Source organism: Urocitellus parryii, chromosome 5, assembly GCF_045843805.1.
Source record: "Urocitellus parryii isolate mUroPar1 chromosome 5, mUroPar1.hap1, whole genome shotgun sequence".
Classification (NCBI taxonomy): Eukaryota; Metazoa; Chordata; class Mammalia; order Rodentia; family Sciuridae; genus Urocitellus; species Urocitellus parryii.
This window is the reverse complement of record NC_135535.1, coordinates 159,675,152-159,696,601: the sequence shown is the minus strand read 5'-3', so window position 1 is coordinate 159,696,601 and position 21,450 is coordinate 159,675,152. Positions and strand designations below refer to the sequence as shown.

Here is a 21,450-nt window from a genome sequence, read left to right as displayed (position 1 = left end):
CAGCTCCTAGCCTGCCTTCTCTGTAGCCCCATGTGGAATGTGCAGTTCTCAGTCTGTCTCAAGGGACCTGCCCCCTCGTTGTTTATAGATTGGGTCCACAACACAGCACCTACTATTGTTGTTTTGAAACAGGGTCTCGCTGTGTTGGCCCTGAACTCCTGAGCTCAAGCAATCCTCCTGCCTCCAGCTCCCAAGTAGTTTCTTTTTTTATTTTTTGAGTACCAGGGATTGAACTCAGGGGCACTCAACCACTGAGCCCCATCCCCAGCCCTATTTTGTATTTTATTTAGAGACAGGGTCTCACTGAGTTGCTTAGCGCCTTGCCACTGCTGAGGCTGGCTTTGAACTCTCAATGCTCCTGCCTCAGCCTCCTGAGTCCCTGGGATTACAGGCATTCGCTACCGAGCCTGGCAAGTAGTTGCATTTTAAATTGTCATAAAATCTAACTTGTCTACCATTTCTTTTATCACTTGTACTTTTGATGCCCTATCTTATAAATCATGGACTAATCCAAGATCATGAAGATTTACTCCTATATTAGCTCTTCTGTTTAGCCCAGTGATCCCCTTTGAATTAATTTTTATGTATATATCCCTTTTTTTCCAATTTATTTATTTTTATTTTATCCCCCCATTTCTTATTGATGTGTTATAGTTATACCTACTGATGGGATTTATTGTTATATATTCATATACACACACAATACACAATCTAACAATATAATTTGGTCAATATCACTCCCCAGCACCCCACCCCCCACCCCTGCCTCTCACTGCTCTCACTGTTGGTCCCTTTCCTCTGCTGATCTCCCTTTGATTTTCATGTAATCTTGTCTCCACCTCTTTTCCTCTCTAGCTTCCACATAGGAGACAAAACCTATGACCCTGAACCTTCTGAGTTTGATTTAATTCACTTAACATAATGTTCTCTAGTTCCATCTACTTTCCTGCAAATGAAAAATTTCATTTTTCTTTATGGCTGAATAAAACTTCATTGTGTATATATATAAAACACATTTTCTTTATCCATTCATCTATTGATGGACACCTAGGCTGGTTCCAGAATTTGGCTATTGTGAATTGTGCGCTATAAACATGGGCATGCATGTGTCGATGTCGTATGATGACTTTAATTCTTCAGAAAAAATATTGAGGAGTGGTATAGCTGGGTCATATGGTGGTTCCATGCCCTAGTCTTTTGAGGAACCTCCATACTGATTTCCATAGTGATTCTACTAATTTATAGTCCCACCAAAAGTGTAAAAATGTTTGGTTTTTTTCTCCACATTCTCTCCAGCATTTTTTATTTGTATTCCTGCCATTCTAACTGGTGTGAGAGAAAATCTCAGTGTAGTTTTGATTTGCATTTCCTGAATTGCTAATGATATTGAACATTTTTTTTCGTATATTTGCTGACCATTTATATTTCTTCTTTGAGAAGTATTTGTTTAATTCATTTGCCCATTTATTAATTGGGTTAATTGATTTATTTGTGTAAAGATTTTTCGTTTGTTTGTTTAGTTTTGTTTTTGGTTCTGGGGATTGAACCCAGGGACGTTTAACCAATGAGCCACATCCCAAGCCTTTTATATATATATAAATTGTATATATATATATTTTATATATTATATATATATATTATATATATATATATAAATTGTAGGTAGTCACAATACCTGTATTTTATTTTTATATGGTACTGAGGATTAAACCCAGTGCCTCACGCATGCTAGGCAAGTGCTCTACCACTGAGCTACAATTGCAGTCCCCCCAACCTTTTTTTATCTTTAATTTTGAGAAAGGGTCTCCACTAAGTCACTGAGGCTGGCTTTGAACTTGTGATCCTCCTGCCTCAGCCTCTGGAGTTGCTGGGATTATAGGCATGCACTACTGTACCTGGCTGGTATAAATATTTTTTGAGTTCTTCATATATTCTAGATATAATCTATATCAAAAGAGTAGCTAGCAAATATTTTCTCCCATTCTGTAGGTTTTCTCTTCACATTCCTAATTGTTTCCTTTGCTGTGCAGAAACTTTTACATTTGATGCCATCCTGTATATTAACTCTTGGCATTATTTCCTGAACTTTGAGGGTCCTATCAAGAAGTCATTGCCCATGGCTGTCTGCTGGAGTGCTGACCTTACTTTTTCCTCTAGGACTTGCATGATTTCTTTTCTAATTCCTAGGTCTTTGATCCATTTCAAGTTGATTTTTATTCAGGGTCTGCTTTCATTCTTCTACAAGTGGATACCCAGTTTTCCAATTTATTTATTTTTATTTTATTTTATCTATTTGTTAAAAAAAAAAAGGCTGTCTTTTCTCCAGTGTATGTTTTGGCACCTTTATCAAGGATCAAATGACTGTAGTTGTATGAGTTTGTATGTAGATGTACTTAAATTTTTTTTTTTAGGCTGGGAGTATAGCTTAGCGGTAGAGCACTTTCTCAGCCAGCGTGCACAAGGCCCTGGATTCCATCCCCAGTATCACCCCCCCCACCCCACCCCACCCCCCGCCAAAAATAATTCAAGTTTAGTGAGGTATAATTTACATTCAACAAAACTCATCAATTTTAAGTGTAAATTGAATTAGTTTCAATTCATTTCACACACACACACACACACACACACAGAGCTTTTGGTCCCAGGGATTGACCCAAAATTTGCTCAGTCCTTTTTATTTTTTTATTTTATTTTGTGACAAGGTCTCCCTAAATTGCTGAAACTGTCCTCCTCCCACTTGCCATCTTCCTGCTTTAGCTTCCTGAGTAGCTGGGATTACATGTGTGCACCACTGCAGCTGGCCATTTTTTTATACTTTTGATCACTCTAAATTTTTTCTTAGGGATTCAGAGATAAAGAAAATAGAGTGCCTGCTATTTTTTCTTTTCTTTATGACCTACAGTTGTGTGTGTGTGTTTGTGTGTGTGTGTGTATGTGTGTGTCTGTATGTGGGGGGAGGGTATTTTAATATCAGCTTCCTTAGAGTCCCCATGGACCCATTTAGTTATATGTAGTTTGAATGAATTAATGAAAGAAAGAAGTGACAGTCTACCAATCTCTGCCTTTAGAGCCACCAGCAACAAATGGCCACAGGCTGCATCTGTTGCCCCAGAAGTTGCCATGAAGTTGCCATGAAGCCGCCGATGGTTGGGATGGAGATGAGGATTTCTCAGCTGGTCCCTTGCATGGACATATATGGAGTTTAATAATCTGCTTTCTCATTTGTGATTCCTTCATAAAGAGACCCCCATTTTAAGAGAATTACAGCATCCTGCAACGATCCATTCTTTGGGCCTGACTTCTGTGCCCCATGTTTCCTCAGCCTGCTGCTGGGGTGTCCCAGCTGTCACTTGGTTGCCTCTAGCAGCAAAAGCAGGATACTGACCCAGATTGTACCTGAGCTGGGGAATCAGGAGGGCTTGGAGGTTAGGTGAGAGGCCTGGGTGGTAGGAGATTACACTTCCCAGCTTAGCCCTGCAGGCCCACTCCCTAAGCCACCCTGAGCCTTGGCATTTCCTTCTGAAACATGAGGCGCAGTCGGAGGAGCCTTATACACAACACTTAATATGTGTCCGACTCAGAAGGACACAGTTTAGATATGTGGCTGTCTGGCTTGTTCCCCTAAAGCAATGTTTTCATAAGAATTTATAAAGGCTGGGCTAGGTGTCTGGTTCAGACGCAGAACATGAACCTGGGCTTAGTTTCCAGCATCAGGAAAAAAAAAAAAAAAGTATTCAGGTCATATGTCGATATGATTGTTGTTAAGGTGGTGACCTTTTTTTTTAAGTTGTCAATGGACTTTTATTTTATTTGTTTACTTATATGTGGTTCTGAGAATTGAATCCAGTGCCTCAAAGATGCTAGGCAAGTGCTCTACCAGTGAGCTACAACCCCAGCCCAAGATAATTTTTTCTTTTTTTAAAAAAATTTTTTTTAGTTGTTGATGGGCCTTTATTTTATTTATTTCTATGTGGTGCTGAGAATTGAACCTAGTGCCTCACACGTACTAAGCAAGCGCTCTTCCACTGAGCTATAATCCCAGCCCCATGATGGTGACTTTTGAAAAGATGTTAGAGAAAAGCAAGAGCTGAGGGAAAGGGAGCCACAGGGTCAGGGGAGGAGGATCCTATTAAAGGATGTTTACTCTGCAGCCAGCCCTACCACCACTTAGGCCACTGCCCAACCAGTAGCCTCCTCTGCCCCAGCTAGCCCTTCTTTAACATCTTCACTATTATCCTCATTTACAAATGAGGAAATTGAAGCTTACAGAGGTAAAGTGACTTGTTCCAGATTATCAGCTAAGAAATGTCTGGATCAAGATTCAGACTCAGATTTCCCTAATCTTTTTTTTTTTCTTTTTTTTTTTTTTACACAGTTTTTTTTTTTTTTTTTAAAGAGAGAGTGAGAGAGGAGAGAGAGAGAGAGAGAGAGAGAGAGAGAGAGAGAGAGAGAGAGAGAGAGAATCTTTATTATTTATTTTTTTTAGTTCTCGGCGGACACAACATCTTTGTTGGTATGTGGTGCTGAGGATCGAACCCGGGCCACACACATGCCAGGCGAGCGCGCTACCGCTTGAGCCACATCCCCAGCCCAGATTTCCCTAATCTTAATACATGTGACTTTAAGGACACTACCTCCCTCCAAGACCTCAGCCTTCAATCTTCCTCTAAATTAGTCAGTAGACATAATGGGGGCGGGGATTCAACTGTTTCTACCCTCCCTCCTCTTTCCTTAGCCTGAGAGTCTGAAGCTGAAGGAGGACTCTTATGTTTTCTGAGCCTAGGGAGAATGCGATGCTTGAAGGTTCAGATAACCAATATTGAGGTGACTATTATGTGCCAGGCCCAAGGGGAATGTAAGGGTATCCCACAGAGCTGCAGGGATGCAAAACAAGCATCTACAGTGATATCAGAAAACTGCCAAGTTTTTTTTTTGCCAGGCATGATTGTGCATGCCTATAATCCCAGCAACTCAGGAGACTGAGGCAGGAAGATTGCAAGTTTGAGGTCAGCCTGGGCAACTTAATGAGAACTTGTCTCAAAAAAAAAAAAAAAAAAAAATGGACTGGAGATATTACTCATTGGTAGAATGTACCTGGGTTAAATCCCCACTACCCAAAACAAACAAACAACCAAACAAAAAAAGAAACAACCAAACATTTGCCAAGTTTTTAACACTGTTGTGGTGAAAAATAAAGATGGCTAGGGGTCAGTTGAGTCATAAAAGGGCTGTAGCTTGCTCTGGGCATTAAAAGCAGGGCAGGGTTTGCAAGCAAAGCAAAGCAACTGCATCTCTGGGGAAAGCATTAAAATCAGAAGAGTCTGCAATTAAGGAAGTAGGCAGACCATGCTAACCTGTACCAAAATAAGACAAGTGGTGGAAGGTAAGCCTGGGTAGGAAGTACAGGGCCAACTGCCAAAGGTTTGAAAGGCAGACAGTGAAATCTGGTGGAAGCTATTAAAAGTTCTAGAACAGTAACATGATGAAATGGAAATAGAAATATAAAAGGGAATCGTATACAATGGGAGTTCAAATAGAACAATTTCTGAAAGCATTTTCCTAAGTTGGATTTTCTATGTAAGGTGTGTGTGTGTGTGTGTGTGTAGTGCTAAGGACTGAACCCAGGGGCCCTCTACCATTGAGCTACATCCCTAGCCTTTTTTTTTTTTTTTTTTTTTTTAGGAGAGAGAGAATTTTTTTTTTTTAAGAGAGAGTGAGAGAGGAGGGAGAGAGAGAGAGAGAGAGAGAGAGAGAGAGAGAGAGAGAGAGAGAGAGAGAGAGAGAGAGAGAGAATTTTTATTATTTATTTTTAGTTCTCGGCGGACACAACATCTTTGTTGGTATGTGGTACAGAGGATCGAACCCGGGCCGCACGCATGCCAGGCGAGCGCGCTACCGCTTGAGCCACATCCCCAGCCCGAGAGAGAATTTTAATATTTATTTTTTTAGTTTTTTCGGCGGACACACACAACATATTTGTTTGTATGGGTGCTGAGGATCGAACCCAGGCCGCAGGCATGCCAGGCAAGTGCGCTACCGCTTGAGCCACATCCCCAGCCCCATCCCTAGCCTTTTTTATTTTTTATTTTGAGACAAGGTCTCACTAAAATGCCAAGGCTGGCTTTGAACTCATGATCTTCCTGCCTCCAGTTGCTAGGATTGCTGGTGTGCTCTACCAGGCCCAGCTATGTGGTGCAAGTCTATAAATTTTATTTACTTTCAGGTGAAGCAACAAAGGAGCCTGCCTCATCTTCTCTTAGGAAGCCCAACACCTGGGGCAAAACTCCTTGCCACTTTGTAGGAGACCTAGGCCTAATTGGGTTAGGCTTCAGCAAGCTTCTTCCCTTTGCTATGAAACCTAAGCTTCATGGCTCTCTCTCTGCACCCTTCTGTCCTGCTTGGGAAACTTTCAGGCCTTGTGAGAACAAGGAAAGCCGATCTGGCTCCAGGAGAGCATCCTAGTTGAGCTCTCTGGGGGAACTCATGCTTCACCCCTGTCTCAGTCTGAATGTCTCCAAAAAGGAGCAGAGTGTGCTCAGCTGCCTCCAGGGCTTGGAAAGGGATCATGGAGCCTTCCAGCTCCTGCCTCCAAACACCAGCAAGACTCTTAGGAGACAATAGGCCATGTCTTCCTTGCTCCTCTTTTGAAACTAGGAAAGCAGGTACCTCTCAGACACCACCCAAGTGCTCCACCTGTTTCATTTTCAGCCCTGAACCCAACAAGCTAAATGGCCAAGGTCAGCCCATGTCCAAGAAGATGGCTATTCAAGGACTTGGGCCTCTACTAATCTGTAAAATACTATAACCCCCTGCCCCTCCCTCCACAGGGTGGCTATTAGGAGAGTGAACTAAGCATGCTGGTGTGAGGCCTTCCTAAAACTATATGCTCTGTGCACCTTCTGTGTAGTCATATACCATCCATATGCAAATCTAATTCTAACCTAAGTTCATTCATTTGAGGGAAAAACTCCTGCAGTTTTACCAAAGAGGTGTGAGTCTTCTAAGCTATTCCAAAGTTCAGGAGAATCCCTGTTGAAAACCTATGTTCCTGGGGCCCCACTCTCCCCTCAGGCCTGCATTACCCAGGGCCCAGAGCAATCTGACTCCACAATCAAGTGGTAGAACCACTGTTTTATAGTCTTGGGCAAACAGGGCCTGTCTGGGACCAGGAAGAGAAACAAAGGCGATAACAACTCTCCAGGGGCCAGTTGGTGTGGGAGGGAGGGAGAAGTGGGAAGGGCTGTAGCCTTCAGCTGGCCCAATCTCAACTTCTCTGATAAGGAAATAGGGGCCCAGAGAGTGCAGGAGTCAGTCACCAAGGGCATTGTCTTACAGTTGTGTGTTCGTGGTTCCACACCTGTCTGGGCCACACCTCCTCCGAGAGGCAACTCAGTCCCTCTGAGCCCAGAGTTCCTTGTCTAGTGCAAGGCTTGAGCTAAGCAGTCCTTTTCAAACTCCTCCTTTTGACCTTTTCCTATCCAGATATTAAATGTGTAATTTTAATTTCTGCAGACCAAACAGAACTGTGACTTTTCTCACAAGAAGAAAACATCTCTTCTTTGGGACTTTAGGCTCAGGAGGCCTTTGTGCCTGGACCTTCTAACCCAGGCAGTCAGGTGAACTCTCCCTGCCTAGAGACTGGCTTCCAGGGAGGTCAGACTCACCCCTTACCTCAGGGTGCTTTCCAGCAGGTTCCCCTGGTAGCTTTCAGCCAGCACAGAGCAGGGAGCCAGGGTTCCTGGCACAGATAGCGCAGTCCATATACTTGTTACCAGGCTGGCAGGCAGCCCTGGAAAGGACTGGAGGTAGACCCCAGAGTCTGATGAAACCTAATTTTTATCAGAATCCATCCCTCTCCATTCCATTTCAGGACACTGATGAGATTCAACCAACTGTTTTAACAAACATGTTTATTAGAAAAGTAAAAAATATTGCATAGGTCTTAATACTTGAACATCAAGTGTATTCATGAACAGTGAGTATCTTCATGTAAACAGTTCTAGATGGAAGACCCAGATGGCACTCCTCTGGGGGAGGGGGTTCCAGCCCCCAGCCCCACTCAGCCCCATCCCCTCACAGTTCAACTCTCCAGAAATGGGGTGGGGATGGGGTGGACGCAGCTCCCAGGTGTATTTTTTTCTTCAAGTGTCAAAGATCTCAAGTGATCCCAACACCTGCTCTTCCTACTCTTACATTCATGCGTCTGTAAGATAGCTGCCTAGAACAGGTCAGTAGTGAAGCTCCAATCCGAAAAACAAAAAGATAAAAAAAAAAAAAATACAACAAACACACTTGGTCCCTTCAGACCATGATACAAACCACCTCCAAGAACTCCCCCCTCCCTCCTGGCCACTACCATGAACACACAACCCTCAGAGGCCAGAGCAGCCCAGCTGCCCTCCTGCCTCTGTCACACCACTGTTGTTTTAACTGTCAGTAATAATAAAAATAACAAGGTACATGCTACATACACATCCAGCCAGAAGCCTGATTGGCCCCTAAGCCTTTGTTTCATGCTACAGTACTGAGGGGCATTTGCCCCACTGGGGAGCCACCTGTGCAAGACCCCATGAGCTTCCCAGGAAACACTAGTCCTCCACCTCCATCTCTTTCCCTCAGGTGGCTGTTGTCAGTCTTCTAACACAGGCATCAGTCCCTCAGCCCCTGACTGCTGGTCTCCACCCCAAAAGTTCCGTTGCCTCTGCCGTGGGGGGCACTGTGCCCCTCACCCAGGACGAAGTTCAACACTCTTCAATGAGCAGCTGCTCTGAGCTGTACAGCTTCTTCTTGATGACTCTGAAGCCTGTGCTCAGCGTTAAGGACTGGCTAAAGCCAGGGACGAAGGGAGAGTTGGCAGAGCTGAAGAGCCCCTGGATCTTGGGCCAGAGGCGAGAGTCCAGGCGCAGCACGAGGGTCAGCTGGAAGGTGGGCACCAGACTGGGGTCGAGAGCCAGCTGGCCCACGCTGTGGCAGCTCTTGCCTTGCTCTACGCAGACGTCCAGCAGTGCCCCCCGCAGGCCGCAAGGCTCACTGTAAGCCAGGCGCAGTAGTTCTTTGCCCACCTGGGTCACCAGCTGGCCGGGCATCAGCAGGCGAGCAGGGCGCCGAGAGCCCAGTCGCGCCTGGGACAGGCTTTCCTGCAGCAGCTGCATCAGGTTGGCACACAGGTGCTCATCCTCGGGGTCGCTGAGCAGCTCAAAGTCGGGAAGGGACACGCCATCCAGGTATGTCGAATCTGGAGGGGGAGCACACCAGGAAGGGTATTAGAGCAGCTTCCACAGAAGATACACAGGCGGGGGAGGTGCTTTTTTCTAAGAAAGCTGAGCTTTTGCCCAGTTCCCGCCCCGCATTCGTATACCCTCTACTCCAATACCCACGCCCGGGCAATCTGGGTCCTGTTGGGATGATAGAAAACCAAAATGGTTCTGACCCCTTCCAGTGCGGTGCTTCCTCACCTCCCCGGACCCTCGTCTCATTCAGCACCAGCCCACTGCTCACCTTCCTCCGTCCCGAAGCCACTGTTACTGCTGTCCAGGGACTCGCAGTCCGAGCTCTCCAGGCTCGCGCAGCGGTCTAGCCCCTCCTCTCGGGCCGCCGACCCCCAGGCTGAGCGCAGCGGCCGATCTGGGGTGGGAGTTCGAGACGCGGATGAAGAAGAGGAGGACGAGAAGCGGTCCCAAAGACTAGGCATGGTGAGGTCAGACGCCAGGACGTTTGCCGATGTGCTCAGTATCCCGGAGCTCAGAAGCCGCTGAAAGACAAGAGGGACACCGCGGAGCGTCAGTCTGGGGGCTGAACAAGACTGCTAGGACCAGTATCGCCGAGGCCGTCCCACGCAGAGAACGGTACACACAGAAGGGCCACTCACCAGCTAGTGCGGTCAGCGAGAATTGCTGGGACAAGTGCGTCCTGCCGCTTGAATGGGTGCGCGAACTGGTGCCAACCCCCGAGCGCTGCCCAGACCTGTCCCTTCAACCCACTCGCACCTCCCCCTTAGCCTGCTGAGATCCCTAGCACCAGCGCAGAGCAGCCTATAAGGGCTAGAGCGGCGAGGCCACGCCCCCTTCCCACCGCGGCCCAATCCAGACCCGGGAGTGTGGCCCACCTCGGCCAATGGGCTCCCGGCGCACGTTCGCAACGTTCTCTCCTGCCCGGTGACAGCGGCTTGGCCCCGCCCCTCTTGAGCCCCGGAACGCTCCGGGCAGAACACCGAGCCGTGGCCACTCCCCCTTTCTGGAAGGGATCCGCGGCGGCTGCAGCTGCCAAGGTCCCTGAGGGCGCTCGCGGCAGGGGAGGATCAAGGAAAGACTTGTTTATTATAGGGTCGCGTTGCTGGGGGAGGGGGTAGCCTGTGACGGAGCTCGAGGGAGACTGGAGAACTTGGGGGGCGGCGGGCAGAAAAAACAGTCACCCCTAGCATCTGGGAGCCTGAGACTCAAAGGCACAACTGGGCTCACGGTGGATGCCTGTGGGACCGCGGCGCGGGGGGCAGACGTTAACCCGGCCACCTCTCGCGCACGTATTCCACGCTGTCCTTGCGTGGAGAGGATCGGGATGGGGGTGGAATCCAAAGACTGAGCAACTCTGAGCTCGGTGCTTCCGCTCCCCGCGGTCCCACCTGCCTGTCGGCCTGTTACCCTAGAGCCCCAGAGGATGGGTTCTTGAGATCTGTGCCCCCAAACGAGCCTAGTCCCCTGTCCTACCCGCTCCCATTGCACTGCTGAAGCCTTGGGTAGGTGGTCAGAGGAATTCGTTTCTGGGCTTGGGCTCCTGCCCCCTGGCCCAGCGGCCGAGAACAAGGACCCACAACAGACCTGACACACTGACCCATCCGCGGGCCCTAGGGACCGACCGACAGCAGCGCTGCCCGGCCTCCCCCGCCTGCAGCGGCGAGAGGGGGCATCCGCCAGGTCCTAGAGCCCTTTGTCCCCGCTTTGTCTAAAAGACTCAGAATTCATCAAACCGGGAACCGATATCTCAGACAAGCCTTGCAGAGAGTGCAATGGCCATCCCCGGTTTCGTCATTCAGGCGGGGCCACAGGAAATTTGGCCTGGCAGCGATGCTCTAGGGCTGACAGTGGGTTGCTGGGGGTGGGAGGAGGTTTTGGACGATCTCGACCTTTATTCGTTAAAGGTTTATCAATCCGGGACACGCGGACACTGATGGAAGAGAGAACCAAACTTACATCAGACACTCTGGACCGCCGGTAGGAGCCAAACCAGATCAGACCGACGAGCCTCGCTCCAAGGCAGGCTTGCGCGTGACATGTGACACATGCCAAAGAAGTCAGGCCACTGCCATCTCCAGCCCCACCACACCCCCACCCCAAATTTAATTTTTTAAAAAAAAAGTCCGACCTATGGGGGCTGGGATTGTGGCTCAGTGGTGGAGCGCTCGCCTAGCACGGGCGGGACCCGGGTTCGATCCTCAGCACCACATAAAGGCATTGTGTTGTGTCCATCTACACCTAAAAAAATATTTAAAAAAAAATAGTCCGACCTACTGACCATGGGGCAAACTAAGACTTAGTACCGCAAAGGGCCCAATCCAAGCCCTGCATTCCTACTCCCATTTTACAGGTGGAGAATCATTTTAGGGGGCAAATTTATGGGAAAAAAATCAGGGGCCCCAGATTAGGAGACATCTTAAATAGAAGAGTCTTTAGCCCTGAGGCTTCCAAGGCCTGAACACTGACCACCTCTTCCTATGCCTCTTTCTATCCTTTAGGTTCCACCACTTGCTGGGAGCCTTAAAGACATCAGATCAAGGTGATGAGATGAAGGACGAGGAGTTGGAGCAAATCACCCATGACTCAGGGGGAAAGAAGAGTTGGGGATGTCTTGTGTGAGTGAGTCTTCCTGTTGCTCAGGAGAGGAGATAAGGGAATTAATCTACCAGAGCAACATCCATTTCTCCCACCAGGCTAACTGAGCTGGGGACACCAGGCCAGCTGAGCACAGACTAAGGTGGTTTTCTTTTTCTTCCATTCCCCCCCACCCCAGGGCTTGGACCCAGGCTTGATGCATGCTATGCACAGCGTGTGCTGGACCCTGAGCTTCACCTCTAGCCCTTCATTTCCTTTTTTCTCCTTTTTTTCTTTTTGACAGAAAAAAAGAAAAGAAATATATCAGAAAAATCTGGAACATTAACCAAGAAAAATAGTAAAAACTAAGCGGATAGTAATGAGCAAAGGTATCCAAAGTCAGTTTGGGAAGGTCAGTTTATTAGGAATCACTCATTTATCCAACAAACACCATCATGGACTATATGCCTAGAGGTGTGCCCGGCATCTTTTTTTTTTCATTCACTGTCTCTTTAATAACTGTTAATAAAAGAGTTCCTTGCAAATGGAAAGTGTGATGTTAATAGGCACTGGGTAATTTTGTTTTCAAAAGAAATCTGTAGGGCTGGGACTGGGGCTCAGTGGGAGAGCGCTTGCCTAGCATGCGTGAGGCACTGGTGTTGGATCCTCAGCACCACATAAAAATAAACAAATAAAATGAAGGCATTCTGTCCATCTACAACTACAAAAAAAAATTATTAAAAAAATCCCCAGAAATCTGGGCTGGGGTTGTGGTTCAGTGATAGAGTGCTCCCTAGCAAGCATGGGGCACTGGGTTTGATCCTCAGCACTACATAAAAATAAAATAAAGATATTGTGTCCACCTAAAACTAAATAATAAATAAAAAAAAATAAATCCATAAATGTTGCTCCCCCTCTCCCTACCCCACCGCCTTTCTCCAATCCTGAAGACTGATGTGTTTACCATGAACCATATCTCCAGCCCTCTTTAAAATTTTGAGACAGGGTCTTGTTAAGTTGCCCAGGATGACATCTTATTTGTGATCCTTCTGCCTCAGCCTCCCTCAGAGTTGTGTACCACCCCCTCTGGCTGGTTTCTCTTGCTTTTTAAGAGGGTGTGGGTGGGTGTGGGGAGGACCGAGGTCCTGGCCCTGGAGGTGTTTCCCAGACTAGGAGGGAGTATGTCCCAGGATAAACAGAATCCTGCTAGAAGAACTGGCAGAGGCTTAGGATGGGGGCTCACTTGTCTTCCCCTGTGTGATCCACACTGAGATAGAGGGGGACAAGGCCCTATGTCTGGTCTGCCAGGAGAACCTTTGAACCTAGAAGAGGGATTCCTTAACCTGTCTGAGGAGATGGAGAGAAGGGTCTCTGGAGCTGGAAAGCCTTTATCATTGCATCACTCACCCTTTCCTACCCTAAACACTGCCCCTCCTCCCCCGCCCCCGGGGAGCCTTTCTGGAAAGGGCAGCTCAGCTTCTAGCCTCTGAACCAAGCCTCTGCAGAGCCCTCAGAGAGCCTGTGAACTTACATTTGGTGTTCTCCCCTCACGCTCCTACTGCCCTCGGCCAAAGCTGGCTGCAGGTCAGGCTTGCCTGGACCTGCTTCCGACCTGCTTCCACCAGCGCCCCTACCCCAACCCTTCACCCTTAGGTGTCCTCATCAAGTCACTCTCACACCCTGTGTATATCTCTTATTAATGATTGTTTCCACTTGGAATGCTCAAGGAGAGTGTTCTGCTCATCTTGCAGTAGCCAGCTCTGTACCAGGTGCCTAGTACAGGCTGGGTCAGTGTCCCTTGGATGAATAATGAATGAACAGATAAATGGATAGCCAGGTGAAGCGCGAAGGTGGCTTCTTCCAGAATTGCACAGATCTACACCTGGATAGCCAGGATCTAGCTGGGCCAATGGGATGGCTCTTCATAGGACCTTGATGCTACCTTCCAATCCCCTTTCCGACAAGCACTGCCAAGGGCCTTGGACATGTTTGAACATTTCCTTTTTCAGGTGGGGTCTGGAAGCAAGGCTTCTAAGCAACTTGGTTTTTTCCATCTGGAACATAGGTAGCAACCCAGGAAGCTAGGGAGAGGTGACACAGTACAAAGGACTTTCCCTTTAAGAATTAAAATGGTACTGGGGGTGGGGGCTGTGCTAGGGATTGAACCCAGAACTCACACCTGCTAGACAAGTGCTCTACACCCCCAGCCAAAATATTTTTAATTGAGATGAAGATCATATAGGAAATTAACCAGTTCAAAGTAAACAATTAGGGCTGGGGATGTGCGCTCGCCTGGCAAGCGTGCGGCCCGGGTTCGATCCTCAGCACCACATACATACAAAGATGTTGTGTCTGCCGAAAACTAAAAAATAAATATTAAAAAATTCTCTCTCTCTCTCTCTCTTTAAAAAAAAGTAAACAATTAGTACATTCAAAATGTTGTGCAACTGTCACCTCTATATAGTTTCAAAACATCATTGTCCTCGAAAAGGGTTCAGTGTGCCCATCAAACAGTCACTCCCCTCAAAACATCTTTGACGTTTATGTTCCTTGTTGGTGGGGTTGGGGGCTGCTTCTGAGTGGCCTACTCTGGAGAGTAGTGTTCCAGGGATCACTTACCACTCACTGCCCAATGCGCAACATGGACTCTACCTTGAGGTGACCCTGGTAGGAGACTAACCAGCCACCTTGCAGGAGTGGGCTGTCATTGTGGCCTAGGCAACCCAGACCTCTGGAGCTGGTGACCAAGCCCCACGTTCCAGCCTCTGTGTCCTGGGCCCTGACCATGCAGAAACCCTCTTTCTGGGCTGTGCTCTATTCCCGTGGGACCCACTGCAGCCTGCAATTTAGAGTCAATGAGCACTCCCTCCCGGTCACCTGCCCCTCCCTGTGCAGGCGGTTCCTGTCCCATGCACCCGTTCCCAGGGCCTTGGTCTGGCACATTGCCCCAGTCGGGTTTGGGAAGTTAAACCAGATCTTGGAGTGGGGGTGTGATTCTGGGAACCTGAGAATTCAAGATGGGAACCCCCAAAGGCCAGCTAGCTCGCCTGCATGGCTTGCAGTGTCTTCTCAGCTCTTTGGGAACTTCTGACTGGGGGTAGTAATGGTGGAGTGGGGAGCCCGCGGGTCAGGGCTGTGGGGAGAGGCTGGAGTGTTGGTAGGAGGTGGAGACAAGAAGCCAGCAAAAGTCTTCCCAGGCCTTCTCTGGCTCTTTTACTTAAAACAACAACAAACAGCTTGGTCAAAATAGCAAGATTATAAAATGCACCTGGCTTGGTAAAATGGTTTTTGAAAAGCTGGCGCCAGCCCAGCCGGGGGTTTCAAGTAGGATTTTGATTGTTCTACTGAAGGGTGAGTTAAAGACTCAGTGGGGAGTCTTTTTGCAAATGAAGCTGCTTTTTGAAATGGAAATACTAACAATACAATGTATTGCAGCCTTTCAAAGAAGCTTTTAAAATTTGTTAGCTGCGAACACCCTGAGGAACATATATAGTGACTTCTACAGACCGGACACTGAAGCCCAGAGAGCCCAGTAATCCTTCCATCAGCCTGGGGCTTGCAAGTCTGATTCATAATTGGAATTAGGGGCTTGGGCTGTAGCTCAACAGTAGAGTTCGAGGTTAGCATGCACGAGGCCCTGGTTCAATCCCCAGCGTGCACCCGTGCTCACACACACACACACACACACACACACACACACACACACACACACCCAAATTGGAATCACTGGAGGAGGTCATTTCCACAAGCCCAATCTGAATGACTGGGCAGGTTAGGTGTGATCCTATTATACAGAATTATCTGGGTAATTCTGTGCTCATCTTTAGCACAGACATGACTGTTGATCTCTTGGACAGAAAAACAGGGCCTGGAATAAAAGCTGGGTAGCTCACGGGACTATCAAAGGGCCTCCTTGTGGAGGCAGGGTGGGTTATGGGTGGGTGAGGGCATACAGCTGCGGAGACAAGGCCCACACATGACAATAGTGAGCTCACAGATAGCCAATTCTGTTGGAGTCTTAAGTTCACAAGAAGTCATTTCCTCTGGGGACAGGACAGAGGTAGTGTTAACCCCACAAAGGGTTGGCTTGATAAACCACTCATGCCCACCGACTGGAAAAACAGCTTTAGGATTCTGCAGACCCCACGTTTATTCCCAGCAATAGCAAAGGTCCAGACAGCCCAGGAGAATCACCCAGCCTTCTTGTCTCATTCCCACCAGCCAGGGTGGTCAAGGGAGTTGCCTGAGGGACACAGCCAGATTTAAAACCTCCTCCTTCTATCTCTTCCTTAACCTGTGGTTCTCTGGAAACCCCTCTGTTCTTGGTAACAGCTTTCTGCCAGTTTACTTCCATCCTGGGACAGAATCCTCGAAAGAAAGCAATGAAGTGGGAGGAGGGATAGGCAGCCCCCTCTTTAGTTAGTACCTGAACCTAAGCTAAATGGCTGGCCACTTCCTGGAGGCCAGGCCAGGCCCTGTGGGTCAGGGACAGAAGTTAGTAGGCTGTAGCCTTGGTGCAGTCCCCAGGAAGCATAGCATGTCTTTGAAGCCCAGTGTTTTTATAAAAACAAAAACCAAAAAACAAAAAAAACAATACAACTCTGCATTCTATTTTATATTTTATCTGTTAATTTTAGTAGCAAACTTTTAAATTACTAGGGACATGAATCTCTCCCAGCAAAAATATTTTAATAAAAAGAAAGAAACACTGTGTTTATCCTGTTGCTTTATGAAGTTTTGAGATTTTCATAACCCAGTTTTGAAATTCAGAGCTACAGAATCTCAAAGGCCTCTTCAACCTCCACAAGGACCATAGCAAAGGAAAAAGATATGACAAGTTCAGTGGACCTGCTGTTCCCAAAATTCCAGGCCAAAAAAAGAATAAGAAAAAAAAAATGACCAGGCCTGGCCTGCAGGGGGTTCACAGTCAGGGGTCTGGAGGAGGCCTACCCTACTGGAGAAGGCATTTACAGAGGGCTCAGCACTTTTTGAGGGTTTCCAACTGTCAAATATCAAAGGGGGAAGAGGGAAAGGATGGACTTTGTTCCTCCAGCTAAAGAGCTGGGGGTGAAGGTAAGGATGATCAGATGTCACGGTGTGGGCAGCCAGAATCCAGTCTTACAGATGGCCTAGACAGCCAAATGAGCTTACTTTCTTTCTCTCCTTTTTTTTAGAGAAGAAACTGTGTGTGTGTGTGTGTGTGTGTGTGTGTGTGTGTGTGTGTAGGGTTTGGTCCAGCCACTGGGTTTCCCAAAGGGCTCTGGTGAGTAGACCAGATTAGGATGCTTCAGCACAGACAATTAATTGCTCTCCCTTTTAGGACTCTGGCAGTAGAGTGAACTTTAAAGATTTTAAATGTTAGGGCCAGCAGGCCTGGGGAGTACCCTGTCTGTCCCCACTCTACTGATGAGGAGCTGAGCTGCAGGGCAGGGAGCCTTAGGAGATGCAGTTAGGCCTCAGGAATTTGGCTTTCCCCTCCTGGGAACTCCTTCCTCACCCCTTTGTCAAACCTCTAACCTCACCCACGAAATGCATTTTTATCTCCAGTGACCTTAGAAGTCAAAGGCTTGGGAAACTCAGGTCTATGCAAAAAGCAGCAGCCCAGGGTCTGCATTCTGGACCTTTCTTTGGAATTCTTGAACTGGCAGTTGGTAGGAGCTGCCAGTCCCACCTGGCAATTTTGCCACCTTCTCACAAGGCTCTTGAACCCATATGGGGCTCTCCACGTTTTTTTTTTTAAAAGAATTTTTGAATATTTATTTGTTAGTTTTCGGGGGACATAACATCTTTGTTTGTATGTGGTGCTGAGGATGGAACCTGGGCCGCACGCATGCTAGGTGAGCGCCCTACCCCTTGAGCCACATCCCCAGCCCCTCTCCACGTTTTTAAAAAAACACTTTCATATCCTTTAGGATTTTTACACCTCTACTAATAAAAGTAATATTTATGTAGCATATGTAGGTAGGTCAGGGCTCATCGGTGTTATTTTACAGGTGAGAAAATGAAGAAAGTTCAGATAGGTATGGTAACTTGTCTAAGGTCACACAGCCAGTCAGCAGGCTGGAGCTGACTCTAGATTTAGGAGAATCTCCTGATCCTTGGCCACCAAGGCTCTTAGTTATGAGCCAAAAGGTAATGTAAAGGCCGGAGGTGGTGGGAGTGTTGAATGGAGTGCAGAACAGGTAGAGTGGACACTTGCAATCCTATGCAGTTATTGACACAAAAACTTTCTCTGGGGTTGGCTCTTGTTTTATCTGATCAAGTTTTTCCTCCTCTTGGAGAATTCAGCAGGGCCCAGCAGTGCTGACTCAAATGGCTAGGCAGATTGACACCCAGGGGTTTCCCTCTGGCCAGACACCTTCAGTTCCAGAAGTGACAGTGATTCTCTCACCACATTACCCTCCCAGAATCCTCTCCTTGAGGACTCTGGCGCCCCACAGCAAGGGCCATCTGGGAAGTGGTGTGTGAGAAGAGGGGCCCCTTCTGGCTCCAGCTGTTCCATTTATAACCCACAAAGGGACAGACTTTGACATAGGCACCCAGGAGCCACTGCTGATTTTATTGTATTTTAATTTAAAAAACAAATGCAGAAGCCGGTCCTGGTGGCGCATGCCTGTGACCCAGCTACTGGGGAGACAGAGAAGGATGATCCCAAGTCCGTGCCCTGGCTAAGCAATTTAGGGAGACCTTGTCTCAAAATAAAAAATAAAAAGGATTGGGATGTAGCTCAGTGGTAGAGGACCCCTTGGGTTCAATTTCCAGTATCCAAACCAAAACAAAAATGTAGAGAAACACAAAACTTTTAGGGTCGGCTCTGGGAACTGGTGCCCCCAAGAGCTAACCCCACTTCCCTGCGGTCTGCAGTGGCTCGTCTGGGGCCAGCGGGGATCAGGGCAGGGAAGACCCCCAGGTCCCTCTCCCCTTCCCCCCACAGGCGAGGTGCGCCCTCAGGGGAGCCGGGCCGCTGAGGTGACAGATGCGGAGCAGCTGACTTGGGGGAGGGGTCGTTCCCCACCACCCCCTGCTGGGGGGAAGCGAGAACGTGACTTGGAAAACGTGCGTCTGGGGCGGTGGGGGGGGGACGGCGGGGTATGGAAGGCGAATGGGACGAGGGGAGGGGCGGGGCTGTCCCGACCCCGCCTTCCCGCGAGAGAAGGTAGGCTCCGCCCACCGTCCGGCCGAGATGCTGAGCTCAGCGCTTCTGCGGCGGCGGCGGCTGGGTGGGGGCAGGGCGGCGAGGCCGGCGCCTTTCTGGAGAGGGCCGCGGAGAGGGCGAGGGGGAGGGGAGGCGGAGGAGGCCCTCGCAGCCCCGAGGCTGTAACGACGGGGTCCTGCTAACAAAGCCATCTCTGTTGGGGTGGGGGAGGCCTCCTGGGTGCACACACAACCTAAGGGGGGTGTGGGGGGTTTTCTGTGACTCACCCCAACCCCGACTTGGCCCTTCCGAGGGGCCAGCCGCGGTGCTCTCTGACCTCGGGATTTACTCGGTGGTGTTAGGGCGCAGGGTGCGGGGCCTGCCTCCGCAGTGGGGCCTTTCGGCAGCGCCCCGGCCGCCCCCAGCTAGTACTGGCAGGAACTTTTATTTCAGGCAGCCTTGTAAAGAGCAGAGCAGAGGAGCTTGGGAGGGGGAGCCAGCAAACCCTTTGTCCCCACCTGGCACAAATGGTTACCCAGGCCAAGTGGGTGGGGGCTATTTTTGAGCTGACCTACATACCTATTTGCCTCTTTATCTTTTTATTATCACACATGGTTATTATGGGAGCTTTTCTTTAGCACTTGGTGCAGCCTCCGTGTTTGCTGAGGGCTGCACAGCAAAGCGTGTTGCCTCACTCACCAGGAAGTTTTAAGAGTGTCTGGGCCTAGGAAGAAGGGCATCCACAGGCCTGCGGAAGCTTCCCCAAGCTCTTTCCCGGTGAAACAGCACCCCAGCCCTGAGACAGCAGACTCCAGAGATGGGTGGCCCCAGATTTGGATCACACTGTCTCTGGGTTTTCCGGGGACTGCCTAAAGCTTGGGCCTTTGTGTTTTGCAGGTTTGACCATGTGGTCCTGCAGCCCCAACCTACAGGTTTCCTTTACAGATGCAGGGACCGAGGCCCAGGGAGGAGTGGGCAGACCTGGTTTGGGATTTGCTGCACTGATTGTAGAAACGCCTCTATTTTCTTAGGTCCAGGTAAAGAGAGCTCAACCTTTTGTTTGCCTTTGCTCAGCCTCTCTAGGGCCTCCCTCTCCAAACCTTTTAATAGCTCTCCTTTGCCTTTAGAGTAAGTCCCTCTCCTTGCCTCAGCCTAGCAAACCTCCAGGGCAGGCCCTTGCCTATCTGTAGGTTCATCTCCCTCCCACAGCCTAGGAGGGGGAAATCACATATGGTTCTAATTATCTCCAAAAAGCTCTTAAATTTTTCATAAAGTACAGTATGCCTAGCTTTGTGTATACAGCTTTACACGGTAATATGTGTGCAAAATATATACAGCCACAGAAGGTGGATCATAAAGAGAACATCAACAAGTATAAGCATATAATTTACAGTATTTTTATCATGCTAAAGAGAGACAGACATATAGACCTGGAAGTGAGACTAGCAGAAGTAACAGTAGATTTCTATCTTGTCTTATCTGGTGCCCCATCTGGGGCAAGAAATCCTTGGCCCCTGAGAAGAGTGGGGGGACGGGGATGCTTGCACACATTAACCTTTCTTTCATTGGGATTTTCCTTTCAAAACTGATATAATTGGCTTTGCCCAGATTCCCTGTACCTTGAGGGATGCCATTCCTCTGTGGTCTCAATTCCCTTCCAGCTTGTTCCTACCATCACAACAATTACAGTCAGTCCTCCATATCCATGGATTTGACCAACTGTGGATTGAAAATATTCAGGAAAGGGGCTGGGATTGTGGCTCAGCGGTAGAGCGCCCCCCCTAGCATGGGTGGGACCAGGGTTCGATTCTCTGCACCACATAAAGATAAGGGCATTGTGTTGTGTCCATCCACATCTAAAAAATAAATTTTTTAAAAAAGGAAATATTCAGGAAAGAGAAATCGGGTCTGTACTGCAATATAGTATAATATAGTAAAACAATATAGTGTAACAACTATTTACAGAGCATTATATTGTTAGGTATTGTAAATAACCTAGAGATGACTTAAAGTATATCAGAAATTAGGCATAATTTATTTTCAAATCTTATGCCATTTTATATAAGGGACTAGAGTGTGGGTGGGTTGTGGTATTAGCAGAGAATCTGGAACCTATTCTTCATGGATATCAAGAACAACTGTACTAGCTGAACACAGTCACACATGCCTGTAATCCCAGAGGCTCAGGAGGTTGAGGCAGTAGGATTTCGAGTTTGAAGCCAGCCTCAGCAACTTAGCAAGGCCCTAAGGATATGGCTCAGTGGTCAAGTTCCCTGGATTCAATCCCAAGTTAAGAACAACTGTATTCCTCTCAGATGCCCTTCTCCCTGGCACCCACAGTGCCAGCTCATCTCTCTAGGCCAGGGTCCTTCAGAAAGCCCTCCATGAACAGATTTGGGAAGTCAAGTCCCTTCCTGGGGAGTGAAGTACAGGGCGTCAAGGCCAGAGCAGGTGCAGCTGACATGGCGGCAGCTGAGTTGCTTTCTTCTCACTCATTAGCTTGTATTGAAA

The 21,450-nt window shown here is 48.2% G+C and overlaps 1 protein-coding gene and 1 long non-coding RNA gene across 5 annotated transcripts; one reads left to right on the top strand and one right to left on the bottom strand.

Annotated features, from left to right (window-relative positions):
• Nucleotides 1-7,890: 7,890 nt before the first annotated feature.
• Nucleotides 7,891-10,006, bottom strand: Ddit4 (DNA damage inducible transcript 4). The gene is made up of 3 exons (XM_026405831.2): nt 9,869-10,006; nt 9,499-9,751; nt 7,891-9,235 (listed from the first exon to the last, which is right to left on the bottom strand). Exons 2-3 carry the CDS (start codon nt 9,689-9,691, stop codon nt 8,742-8,744), a joined length of 687 nt encoding a protein of 228 aa, XP_026261616.1. The 5' UTR covers nt 9,692-9,751; nt 9,869-10,006; the 3' UTR covers nt 7,891-8,741.
• A 105-nt stretch (nt 10,007-10,111) lies between these two features.
• LOC113194660 (uncharacterized) lies at nt 10,112-12,337 on the top strand. 4 transcript variants are annotated; one of them, XR_003302323.1, is made up of 4 exons: nt 10,112-10,267; nt 11,135-11,207; nt 11,729-11,967; nt 12,109-12,337. It is a non-coding gene; the product is annotated as an uncharacterized LOC113194660 (long non-coding RNA). The 4 variants fall into 4 exon arrangements; XR_003302321.2 differs by lacking the exon at nt 10,112-10,267 and adding an exon at nt 10,320-10,732; XR_003302322.2 differs by lacking the exon at nt 10,112-10,267 and adding an exon at nt 10,320-10,910.
• Nucleotides 12,338-21,450: the final 9,113 nt, after the last annotated feature.